At 37.4% G+C, this 13215-nt stretch overlaps 1 protein-coding gene across 4 annotated transcripts in view; it reads left to right on the top strand.

Annotated features, from left to right (window-relative positions):
- Positions 1–13215, top strand: part of Nckap5 (NCK associated protein 5) — a 786161-nt gene that overhangs the window by 556942 nt on the left and 216004 nt on the right. For all 4 annotated transcript variants that reach the window (XM_048345601.1, XM_048345602.1, XM_048345603.1 and 1 more), the window contains one exon: positions 5363–5512. In XM_048345601.1, coding sequence (XP_048201558.1) covers positions 5363–5512 — 150 coding nt within the window. The remainder of the gene's footprint in view (positions 1–5362; positions 5513–13215) is intronic.

Raw genomic sequence — 13215 nt, forward strand, 5'->3', positions numbered from 1 at the left:
GGGGCATTTTTGTCTTAAACATTTATATAGATTAGTAATACCTAGGGTTTTTCCTCTAAAATTAAAGACTACTGGCCCTACTCCCAGACATTGTGACTCACTAGAGCCAAAATGTGCCAAGGAATCTACATTTTTAGCAAGCAGCACTTTTCTCCCTACTCCTTCACTCTAGTGACTGAGTGGAGTTGCTGTTGGTTCACTCTGAGAAAGACTAGACTAAAGAAATGTTAATTATTTGTCTTTGTTGGAAGCAATGTGGGAATCAGAATTGCAGTATGCCTGAGGAACTATGAGCTCTCATTTGGTGTGATTGTCATGTCAATCATAGTTCAATCATCTCCTGCTTAAACTATTCCAGTAGAATCTCACTTTCCTCTCAGTTTTGTCAGCCTCTCTCAAATCAGTCCTCAACATTGTAGCAGGGAACTATTTCAAATTCAAATCTGACCATTTTATCTCTGCCATTACCACCCCCACCTCCACCAGTCCTTGATAGTGGCTAACCTTGCACTACTACAAGATTCCTTGACCTATGCCTGGCTCCATCTGCCCATCCAGCCTCATTTCCATCCTAGCAATCATACCAACCTCCATTCAGACCATCCCTGTTTCACCCCACTCTTCCTAGCTCACAGTCATTTCTTGACTACTTCACACTGGGCATTTAGATCACAGTTTAATTTGGGAAACTTGACCTGACATTTCACCCCTCTATCTCTACTTCACAAAACACTATGGAACTTGCACACAGCAAACAATGCACTGTGATTTCACCTTTACTTGTGATTTTTAAGGAATTTTTTATTATTATTATGAAGGTGATATACAGAGGGGTTATGGTCACCTAAGTCAGGTAATGAGTAAATTTCTTTTTGGACAATGTCACCCCTTCCCTCTTTCTTTTCCAGTTATTCCTTCTTATCCCTACTCACAAGTTGTATAGTTAATTTTCAATACAGTGCCTAGTGAGCATCACTGCTGTATTTGTTCACCTTTTTTCCCTCATTTCTGTTTGCTTGCAATTTTTTTTATTATCTTTAAATAGTTGCACAAAGAAGTTTCAAAATTAACCTGGTAATGAGTACAATGCATCTTGATCTACTTGTGATTGTTTGATTAGCAGCTAGTCCCTCCTCAGAATTGGAAGCTCTATGAGAACAGGAGCCAGGTGTGTTGTTTCACCAGCATTCCTGCTGTTGTGTCCAGTAACCAGCATATAACTGCTTCATGAATATTTGCTGAATGCATAGATTAATTAGTTTAATTAAATAAGGTGACCTTAGGAAACATTTATGAAATCCTACTGGGTGACTATGCTAGAAGAAAGTGGTAAGCTGAAAGTGAATAAGACACATTAGCACATTTCAGGAAAGGCATTCTGCTCATTTTCCTCCCTATTTTTTAAAGCTTACTAAATTATAGAGGAGGCAACAACACCTCTGGCTGTCAGTGAAGAGCTGGGCTGTTTGCACTTTGGACTAAGTAAGCTCCCTGGACTGTCATCTGTCTAAGTTGAACTGATGGGAATCAGAGCTTTGTGTTGATTGATATTACTTTACATAGGCCTGATGATGCCAAGTGCTCAAGAACAAAAGATGAGCGCTCCCCCAGAGGTGAATCATTACCTTGGTTACCACCTAGAGAAATGTATAGCTCTAAGGATTGCTTTATGTACCGACAAGGCAAACTTTGATTTAAACCCTTCAATACTAACTGAACTCCTAAATCTTTAGCTTCCTGAGTACCAGCTGGTATTTGTTGAAGAAAACAAGCTTATGGCTTCAACCATGTATGGAATATGTGGTGAGTGAAAGTTGTTTGTGTGGTAGCCTCACTTTTACAGAATTTGCTCCTGATTAAAGTCCATAAAATGAAAACAGGTCACCTTTAGAATCAACTTTTTCTCTTTACATTTTGGCAAAACTGAATGGGTGGACTTAGCTTATTTTCCTTTTGCTGTCTGGAAGCTTTGTAAAAAAACACACACACACAACCAAACATTTTATTCTAGCCTCTGTTGCCTTTTTTTATTCTCTTTTTTTAAACTTTGTGTATCGTTAGTGCTTTGTGTACATACAATGAATATTCTTGAATTTTAAAAAATATTATCCCTGATGGGCCATGCCTGTAATCCTAGCTACTCAAGAGGCTGAGATCTGAGGATCACAATTCAAAGCCAGCCTGGAAAGAAAAGTCTATGAGTCTCTCATTGCCAATTAGCCATCAAAAAGACAGAAGTGGAGCTATGCATCAAGTAGCAGAGTGCCAGACTTCAGTAAAAAAAAAAAAAGTTATTGGACAGTGCACCAGCTCTGAGTTCAAGCCCTAGTACTGCACACACACACATACACTATAGTGTACTATAGTGTATGTATAGTGTATGTATAGTGTATAGTACACTGTAGTGTACTATAGTGTATGTGAGTGTGTGTGTGGTGTGTATATAGATGAATAGATAGATTCACACACATATATACATCCTATATATACACCATAAATATGTACTATATATACACACATATACAGAAAGAGAGAGAGTCATGCTTTTATGAGTTTAATGTAAATTCCACACCTATCCTATGTGGAATTGGTAATTATAGAATGCTAAAGGGTTAAAGCTATATTTCTCTCAAGTATTTTTCTCATACCTTTTTCTTCCCTAGTTTTCTTCTTGGCTTATCCACTTTGACCATGTCCTTCTCATTTACACTCTTTCTCATTATCAAATTGTACTCTCTCTCCCTTTCATTAGTTAATAATGAAGGGAACAATTAGAGAAAAGCACTTTCTAAACGGGATGCTGCATGTAGTTCCCTGACCATTTGAGAAGTGGATGGCCATGGCTTTCTACCCTGGGAGATGCCATATCAAAGTAGATCTGAGGCCTTCTAGTTATCTGTCACCAAAACATTGGCAATGTGCTGTCTTCTACCTCACACCATTCAGACTGCTCCCTTGAATTCTTTTGCCAGCATCTGGGTCAGAGTTCACCACTGCATATGAGATATGCAAGCCTCAACTCATTGCCCCATGGTGCAGGCTGAAAATGCCAGGTAATGAACACTACAGAAACTCCTCCCAACCAGTGAATCTTAAGGGTTAATGCATAAATACACTAACTCCTTCACTTCTGGTTTAGTTTAAATCTTAGATCTCTCATAGATCTTAGATTTCTCTATTTCCCAAGCCACTTAGCTTTGGTCAATGAAAGTAAGGTCTTGCAATACGTTTCTAGTCCCCTTTTTTACTTTTCTTACTGATATTTTCTGAGCTTCTCAAACTATTTCCACTTAACATTTCTTTTCTAAGGATAAATTCTAGACACTGATGATTTAGAAATGCAAATATGGAGTGTGTGTTGTGGAGAGACTTTTTTCTGAATAATTACTTATTTATTGTCAAAGTGATGTGCAGAGGGGTTACAATTTCATATGTAAGGCAGTGGGTACATTTCTTATACAATTTGTTACCTCCTCCCTCACTTCCCTCCTTCCCCTCCCCCGTTCCCTCTCCCTCCATGAGTTGTTCAGTTGGTTTACACCAAATGGTTTTGTACTTGTTGCTTTGGGAGACATTTTGTAGGCAAGTACATTTCAGAAGCCTTGACTGTCCCTCCAGTTGCTCTGCCTTCTTTGACTCCCAGCACTGGAGAACCCTTCATCTGCTCCCACATGCATGGCCATCTCCACATTCCTTGTGTTCTTAGTTCTTCATGGGCTCCATCTGCTTCATCTTGTAAAAGGTTTCCACTTGCCTCTGCAATGCCCTTCAGCTATAGTTCTTTGTGTTTCCTTCCCTTCCCTGCCAAACTTTCAAATGAACATCTGAGAAAATTGCCTCTATTTTATTCTCCTTTTGCTTTTTTGCTTAACCACAGACAATTTGGACACCATTGTCACAGTTTAGGCAAACTGCTCTCAAACTCCCCCTAATCGTCTTTTTCTCATTTTGTTCTCTTGTCATTTCTGTTCCCATCAATTGTATTGATAACATTTCCTCCCTGAAAATGGTGTTCTGAGTAACTAACTGAATTCTTAAAAATTTAACATCAGAAGGGGCATTATATATGGGAGAAAGTAAGACCTAAAAATTTCCATTGATTTGCTCAGTGAAGTCCTAAAAAGTAAGATGTGGTCATTGAAGTGAAGATACAACAATGATAGATGTGTGTGTATATGCACACACACACACACACACACACATATATATAATTACACTTTCATATATATATATAAATTTATACATATACATATATAGGTATGTAGTAAGACTTTATTTTATATACTTTATAGTATATTTTCAAATATAATTTAAACTACTTTCGAAATCTTTGGTGAATATAGTATGAAAACCTATTTTCTTTTTCTCTCTATCTTAGGCTGTTTCTGGCTAAGTAAATGGCATGAGAGTCTTAAGTGTAAGAATTATATCCTCTTTTGCTTCTGTATTTGCAAATGATCTTAGCTTAGTACTAAATATAAAGAAGTCTGTCACGATTGATAATCCAATTTAGCTCAGACGGTTGGCAACCAGCTGTATTAAAGCAAAATTTTCTGCAGTGTGCTTAGAATTAAATAATGGGAAGGAATGACAAGGGTCCTGAAATAAGCACACAGTGCATCAGCTTTGGCTCACATGATATTCTCTTGACATTTCTCCTTCCTTTGAAAACAAGAGCCAAGTGTGAGTCTCAAATTAATACTTCTCAACTTCCAAAAAGCTGCCAACGACAAGGTTGAGTGAGGAGCTTCCAGCAGGGAGACAAGTCAAGATAACAACATTTGATGTCTGCCTCAAGGCTACACTCCACATCCTGAGGTGTTAGAGCAAGGACTAAGGGGTTCTTAAAAGTGGTGTCATTATTGAGCTAAAGGAACTACCTGGTTTAACTTAGAATGCAGACAGTATTCATTCAATATTTCCTGATATTTTATTTTCCCTTCAATTAATTAAATGGTTGCACATCCACTGGCTCTAATGATCTAATTTTTCAGGAGCTTAGCTGCTCTTAGATCAAGTCATTGAGGTTGTGGTACTTTTTCCAGGTTTAAAGCACAACTGAATTCCATTGTGTGGTTAAAAATGGATTAACTGCATGACTTCACAAGGGCTTTGCTGGTCTGCGGCTTTTCCAACTGAGGAGAAAACATCTACCTTAAGACAGGGTGACCCAATGACTTTGTCCTGATGGACTATAGTAAAAAAAAAAAAAATCTCCTGTATTCATTAATATAAGCAGCACTCTCTATTTTACTCCTGAAAGAATGTGATATCAAAAGAAGAATAGCAATTGTTTTGCTTTAGACTCATGCTTATTTTCCAGGGGAGATTATTGAAAGCAGTCATTCTTTTTTTGCTTCAGGAGAAACTGTCAGAGGAAGAGAGAAAACACAAGGAAGCTTTGGATGATCTGCACGTGGTGTTAGATGAGGATTGGAGGAGCGAAAGCAGCAGTGCAGATGAGGGAAAAGAAAAGACCAAATTGCTGTTAGAAAGATTGAAAGCTCTGGAGGTAAGAAATGGAACCATTTTTACACATTTAAAGAAAAATAACACTGTTCTGCTTTTATTGCCACTGGTTTTACGTGAGTATAAATCTTCCTTTTTCATTTCTCCCAGACTGGTGCAATCGAGTGTCTGCCATTGAGATTCTTTTGTCAATGATGGACATAAAGTTACAAATCGCAGTACTGAAAGGGTCTTGACCCACTGGCCATGATTGTATTGCCTTAAAAAGAAGACATAGAACAATAATTTACTTCAAATTCATTTCACACCTCAAACTGGATTAGTTCCTAAAATTGCAGCTTCTTGTGGCAAGGACTTCTGTGATACTTCACTAGGTTTGCCTAAAGACTAGAAATGAGTGCATGAGCAAATGAATAAGCAAAATAGCTCTCAAAAATCATGTATAGAAGTTAGCCATGAAAAGTACAAATAAGAGTTGAAGCCAGCCTAAGGAGTATCTTTGGAATACTACAATCCCCTACAACACTTCCTAGAGAATATTGATCTGTATTTAGTGGCATTTGACATCATGTCAAGTATAAGTTCATAGCAGTCATCAAAGAAGATTACAGATACTTCCTCTTGATTGAAATTGCATATGCTAAGATCATCAGATGAAGATTTCTTTTTACAAATGACTTTGCTTACCTCTTTTCCATAAACTTGCACTGAAGGGTCCTTCACCCAGTCATCTAAAAATATATTCAACTACGACAGCGAGAGTCTTAACTGTTGTAATAAGAAGAAGCTAGACAAGGAGAGAGATGTTATTCTCTATGCTTATTTTCTGTAACCCTATCTTTAATCCTCTACATTGTGTACCATGAGCAGGCCCTTCATATTCTAATTTCTTAAGAAATATGGTAGCAAATTATTAAGATTATGAAACTTGAAGACAGAGACTCAGTTTTGCTTGAATCCCTGTTCAACCATCTTGCTTTCAAAATGTTCAGAGTCCTCTAGTCTCTCTATGTCTCTGTTTACTCTATTGTAAAAATGGAAACAGTAATAGTAACTAATCTTATGGACAAGTAATGAGAATTAAATGTTATTATTATACACTTCCTTTTTTAATTTACTCTATTAATTATTCATAAATTTTATTCCTATTTATTTGTGTGTGATGACTGCCAAGAACTATGCATGAAAACTCAGCTAGTCCACACAGTATGGCTGAAGGTCAATAGGTCAACTAATGATATCAGGTACTAGACCCCAGGTGGGGAAGAAATCAACTAGGGAAGCTTCTCCAGTTTTGCCATCTCCATCCCAAAGGGACAGAAACCACCTGTCTCCCCCAAAAGTCCCCATACTTTTTTTTTTAATATTCAGCGCCAATCATTGTAAAAGATAGGAAAAGCCTTTTCTTGAAGATTTCTGTTTGAGTGTGCTAAGAAACCTTTAGTTTTGTCTTCAGCTTGAATTAACTATTCAATAATAGAAATGAGTTGGTATTACATTTATTTAAATTGATAGTTGTTACTTATAATTACAGTGCAAGTTGTTCTCAGTTCATCTCTTTTTCAGAGACCATGTGTAAAGGGCATGTTATTCAATCAAGTTAAGAGGAATTTTAAAAAGGTCTTTGGCAATGAATGTTTCATAAACTTCAAAGCTGAAAAAGAAGCCATGTATTTTTTCCTTCCACACATTTCCTTACACTTTGGGTAACAACTCTTCCATCAAGAATTACTTGGATGCAGTAAATGGTTTCTTCAAATGCCATTAATCCCTGTAATTTTAATTCACAGACTACTTTGTTTTCCAAATTAATCTCTTCTAGTCAAACTATCATGTGTATTTGCTAAAATTGGTAATTCAATGCCACTAAGTTAACTTTTTTATTATATCACACCATACTTTTTGGAGGATTCTGAAGTTATCTTTTGTTATCTAAAATTGAAGTTTTTTAAAAATATGTAATGTTTCATAGGAATTTCATATGTACCTTATTTTTAAAATTTATCATTTTTAATTTTTATAGTCAAGGTGATACACAGAGGTGTTACACTTGCATAGTAAGGTGTTGAGTACATTTCTTGTCAAACTTGTTACCTCCTCCCTCATATTTCTCCCTCCTTCCCACCTCCCCAATCCCCCCTACCCCAGTTGTACCATTAACTTCCAACATATTGTCTTGTGAGTATCACTTTTGCATTAGTTCACCTTTTATCTTTTGTCTCACTATTTTGATGTTCCCCTTCCCTTCCTTAATACAGATAAAGGTATATACAATATCTAGGGCACCAAAATCAAATTGTTAAAATTTATGCCATAGGTTTGCTGCATAGATGAAATGCATTGTGGGAAGAAAGGGCTCATTTTGACAGGTTGTGATTAGAGCTGGTCACAGACCCCCATGTGAATTCGGGCACTTCAACAAAATGCTCCTTTGAAAGACGAAAGTGGGATTAACCATAATGCATCAAAATTGCCTTGGCATGATTTGATATTATATAGCAAAATTTTGGAAAAACAAGAACTATTTTCTATCAATGTATTTTAAAAACAGCTATACATATCTAGCCTGATCTGTCTGCTACCAGTGTGGGAAATAGAATATGATTCTCAGGGGGATAGAAAGCAGGCTTCTTTTATTCCTGCTCCCCAAACAGGTCACAAGAAAGTCTGGAGACAGACTCAGAGTTCATGTCTAATATATTCTTGATTAATGTGACAATATTATTATATTTAACAACCAACTTGATTGTATCTGAGATGTGCCTGCCTTTGACAGTGAAGTAAATAATATCCAGATGCTTCATCCCCTGGCATAAAGAAAGTCTAGTTTTGTACCTTCCTGTGGTCATCTCTAGGACAGGGCTCCTGCTCACTTTCAACTTTTAATCTCTGCATCACTCAGAACAGTATTATGACACCTTTTCTGGATTTTTCCCAACATTCAAAGCCGTTGAGTACAGGTTTCCTGTCAGAATACCCATTTCTTCCCAATTGTTGGCTACAAGGAATGTCTCAATGGCCTCTTCTTCCATTCCCAGCTCCTGGCCATAGACCCGAGACATCTCTTTCTCACCCACTCTTACAGCCAACTTCCCCATTATTTATTATGCACAGCTCTTTAGGGATCTGTGCTCTTTCATGCTTTTGTTCCCTGGTGTTTGAGGCTTGTCACAATATTTTGCTACATAGAATATTGAGCTCTACAAAGAGAATGCTAGGTCCAACTGTCAAAATCATATGTACACACAGGCATTCTCTCATTTACCTTCAAGACTCTGTCACTACTTCCTAAGAGCCTAAGTGCTCATTTTTGTTTCGCTTCTGTTGGCAGGTGGAGAAAGCTTATGGTGATGCATTTTGTGTCTGGATGATCACATAGATGATCTAGACGCTACTTGCGTATTTTCTTTTCAGTGTCCAGATGTGGTGTTTTCTGTTTTGCTTTTTCAAGTTTGAGTTTTCAAGATTGTCATGTCAGGGACAGCTTTCTTGACTAAGAAAAGAAAATTCACAATTCTGAACAATGCTATATCATAGTTCTGAAAAGGTATGTGCTTTTCTCCCGCCCTGCCTTATGCCTTTGATTCCAGGGATCTTCCTGGACTTGCTGTCAAGTATCCATTGACTTCATCTTGAGTCTTCTCTGATTTGCCTCAGGCCTTGTATTTGTTTATGGCATATTCCCTTCAATATATGACTTGCTTGTTTCTAGGCTCCATCCCAACACTCCCAACAGCTCTTTGACTCCAATCAGGGATAAGCCTCACACTTGATCTTAAATCAAGCTAGACATTCCCTCATATAATCTCTGATTCCCACACTCAAGCCAGGGGAGACTAGGCTTGAGATCACTTCAGAGTTCTGAGACTCCAAGGAAGTATTTTAGCTACAACGTCAAGGTCAGACAAATTTGAACTTTTATAGAAAAGATTTATTTTGTGCAGAAAAATATGGCAATTAAATATGTTAAGGTGAATAGCAGGTTCTTCTACTCAATTATACCTTTCCATGAAAGTATGACAACTAAAGTGCTAAGTATAAGCATTCTGTTAATCAGTAATATCTGTTTCAAATTGGGTTGTTTTAAATAGTCAAACCTGCCTGTGCATTGCAATTTTACATAGATCCTATAGTCAGTGGAAACATACTGAAGATGCTTTCTATGGGCCAAAAGCTGTTCTAAGCACTGGGTTATGGTGATTTTGCTATTTCCCACCTCAGTATAGAAACAAAAATCATAACTTCAATAAAATAACAAATAAACAAGTGACTCTGAATGACAAAAATAAGATGATACTCTAGTGGAGAGAGTATGAAAGACGCTTACCTACATCAAAATCTACCTGATGTGTGTACCACATACACAACATCAAGCAGCCCATTATGAAAAGATCTAGAAAGACCAGCATGCTTCTTCCTGCATACTGGTCTTGCTTTTTGTAAAGAGCTTGGCAAGTTAGAGGCACAGAATTGTGCCCTGGGATATCATGAATAAGATTTTATAAAACTGGATGATTCTAGAGAGGTAGACAAAGATTAGATGCTGTGAAACCTTGTAGGCCCAGGGTCACAATAAAGACACTGAAAATGATTATAAATTCAAACAGTATCCATTGGAGACTTTCAATGCAGGAAACAGTACTATGTGACTTTTTACTTTGAAAGAGCAGTTCCTGCTGCTTTGTGGAGTACTAGTGGGACAGAGGAGTGTCAAAGAGATCAGCCAAGATCAGCTCTTTTGTTTTTATTTATTGAACTGGTACTAAAACTCCATACCTGTCACTTTCACTCACTGACTAGCTCTCTACCAACTGATCCAGACCCCCAACCCTGGGTTGTTCTTTTTAAATTCAAAACAAAAGCTATTAGTAAACTTGGCCACATGAGTGCCTAAGGGTAAGAGGGTAATAATAGTATATTAATAAAATCACTATAAAATAAGACCAATGTGTAATAATAATGACTCTGCTTGAAAACCCTTCTATTAGAGCTACTATGTACTGAACACCATATATAATTTTAATCTGCATAATATAATGACCTTGTAGAATAAGGTGGTGAGATTATCATTATCATTTCACAAATGAGGAAACTGAGCTCCAAAAAGATTTACTGTTCTGGCCAAGGTCACATAGTCAGCAAGCAAGAAAGTAAGAATTTGCACTCTGGTTACATGGCTTGAAAGAAAAGCCTATAGGAATTACTGATGGATTGGGTATGGGACATAAGGGAAAGTGAGAAATCAACAGTGACTTCCATCTTTTTGGCCTTAGCAACTGAGAATGAGGTTGTAACTGATTGCTGAGAGGCAAAAATTGATGGAGCAGTAACCAGGGAAATGTCCATGGTCATCAGTTTGTGTTGTCCATGTTGAAATGCCTATTATACATGCAAGCCATGATGTTCAATAAGCTGGTGGGTATACCAGGTTGAGGTCAGGGTTAGATATATGGATTTGAGAGTCATCAGCATTTAGATGACATTCTGTGTTTAGTACCAAGTAAAATAACACTAGAAGTAAGTGTAAATGTAGATGAGAACAGGTCAGAGCACAGAGCCCTGGGGTGAAATCTTGTAGAGCTGAAGAAGAAATAGAAAATAAGCTGGGAAGGAGTAACTGGTGAAATAGGGGGGAAATGGCAAGAGAGGTGTCAAAGAATTGTAACAAATGAAGTGTTTTAAGAGTAACCTTAAGAGAATCAGATGAAACACAGACTCACTCAATCATTAGTTCTGTCTTGAAAATTATCTGTGTTCTTCTGCGCATAGTTGTTGGTTAGATCGGATAGGAAGGAAAAGAAGTAGAGCTAACATGTACAGATAGCTCTTGAGAATCCTTCCTCTGAAGTGGAGCAGATGTGGAGAGGGTCAAACCAGCAGAGAGACACAGAACTAAGAAAGTTCTTTTAAAACAGTAGATTTGGGGGGTGTTACTGTGCTGCTGGAGATGATCCAGTGAGCAAGGGAAAACTAATGATACAGAGAAAGGAATATAATTGTAAGTATGAGACCTGCAAAGCAGACAAGGAAGGTGAAACCAGAACAGACACAGAGCTTTTGTGCCTAAAATAAATCTCAGAGAATTCCAATTATTTATGACAGAAACTAAACATCTGTATGGTCTTAAAAAACTGCTGCAGATTAAGATGCACAGCCAAAATTGAGAATCACAAATACTTTTTTTGTCCTCAGTCTATTTCCCAACCCTAGAATGAGACACCCTAAGATATGTATCTAACATTTTAAAATGAAGGTGTTATTTGGGTCCAGGATTTAGGTGGCTGAAGTCCAAAGAGCATGATGCCAACATCCTGGTGAAGGTGTCACAACATGTTAGAGAAGCAGAAAGGGAACTGGCAAAATACAGAAAGAAAGAAAAAAAATCACTACACCAAACAGCTAGTGGAAGACCAAGGAAAAGCCAGGCTCCTTAAAGACTAATTACCTTCCACAGAGGCCCACAATTGAAAGGCTTCATCACCCCCAAATCACCCACAGGAACCTCTTAGATATAACCCATATTACGTTGTTTTTAATTCCAGTCCTGTGGTTTGAACTCAGTGCCTGAACACTGTTGCTGAACATTTTTGCTCAATGCTGGTACTCAACCACTTGAGCCACAGATCCACTTGCAATTTTGTGTGTGTGCATGTGTGGCTTTGGAAATAAAAGTCTGACAAAACACTTTCCTACCTGGGCTCCGCTTGAACCACAGTCCTCAGATCTCAGCCTCCTAAGTAACTGGCATTACAGGTGTGAGCCACCAGTGCCCAGCTGATAAACCATAGTAAGCATGTAGAGTGATATTTAAAACTATCAAAACAATTTGGTCCTATTCAATACCAAATATATCAAGTTTATTGAGTCTTAAATACCTCCTCATTTACCTTCCTTTGTTGTAAGACTCCAGGAAACCTTTTCAAGAGTATCTAAACTTAGGTTAAGAAGCCGTTCCCACATAGGCACAGTGACAAGGAACTACTGAGCCTTAGGAGAGCTTGTAATCCAAAGTGCACTGAAGTGTGGCTCCTTATCATTTTTTGATGCCTTCTTTTATAGGCTCCTGTAGAGGCCCAAATTTGGCTTGGGTTTCTTGCTGAGAAGAAAAGCCTAATTTTCCAAGGATACCTGGTTGCCTTCAAGTTATGACCTTGGCTTTGGTCTTCTGGTCTTCCTCTCTTATCCTTTACTTTCCTAAGTCCATATACATACATACACCTATGTATGTATGTGTATATATGTATTTATGTGTATATTTACATATATATGCATGTATTTAGGAAAGGAAGTTATAAAGCAACATGCCACTGGTAATCTCAATAAAAATCCATGATTGTTTTCCTCTAATCTTCAGATTTGCTAATAGGTAACCCCAGACATCCCATCTTAAGGTATCTGGCATATATCTTTCTCCTGATTAATTTGCCTGCAATTGTGCATCATCTAGCAATGACGTGAATGTAAAATTAGAGACAAGTTCTCTTTGGAAAAAGAACTTGAAGTTAGGAAGTTGCAAGTCATTATGTAACTTTGTACTGGCAACATTGTAACTATAAAGTCATAAATGGTTATAACAAATATGCAAACCAATTGTATTGGTATCCAACAAGTACATTCTTTATTCTTGCTCTTATTTTATTTCTTAAACAATATATTAAAATGAGACTTCTCTGGAGAGGAAATAAGAATAGCCAATAGACACTTCTCTAGACATGAAAGAAATGCAAAACAAAACCACACTGGGAT

The sequence above is a fragment of the Perognathus longimembris genome, chromosome 4 (assembly GCF_023159225.1).
Source record: "Perognathus longimembris pacificus isolate PPM17 chromosome 4, ASM2315922v1, whole genome shotgun sequence".
NCBI lineage: Eukaryota > Metazoa > Chordata > Mammalia > Rodentia > Heteromyidae > Perognathus > Perognathus longimembris.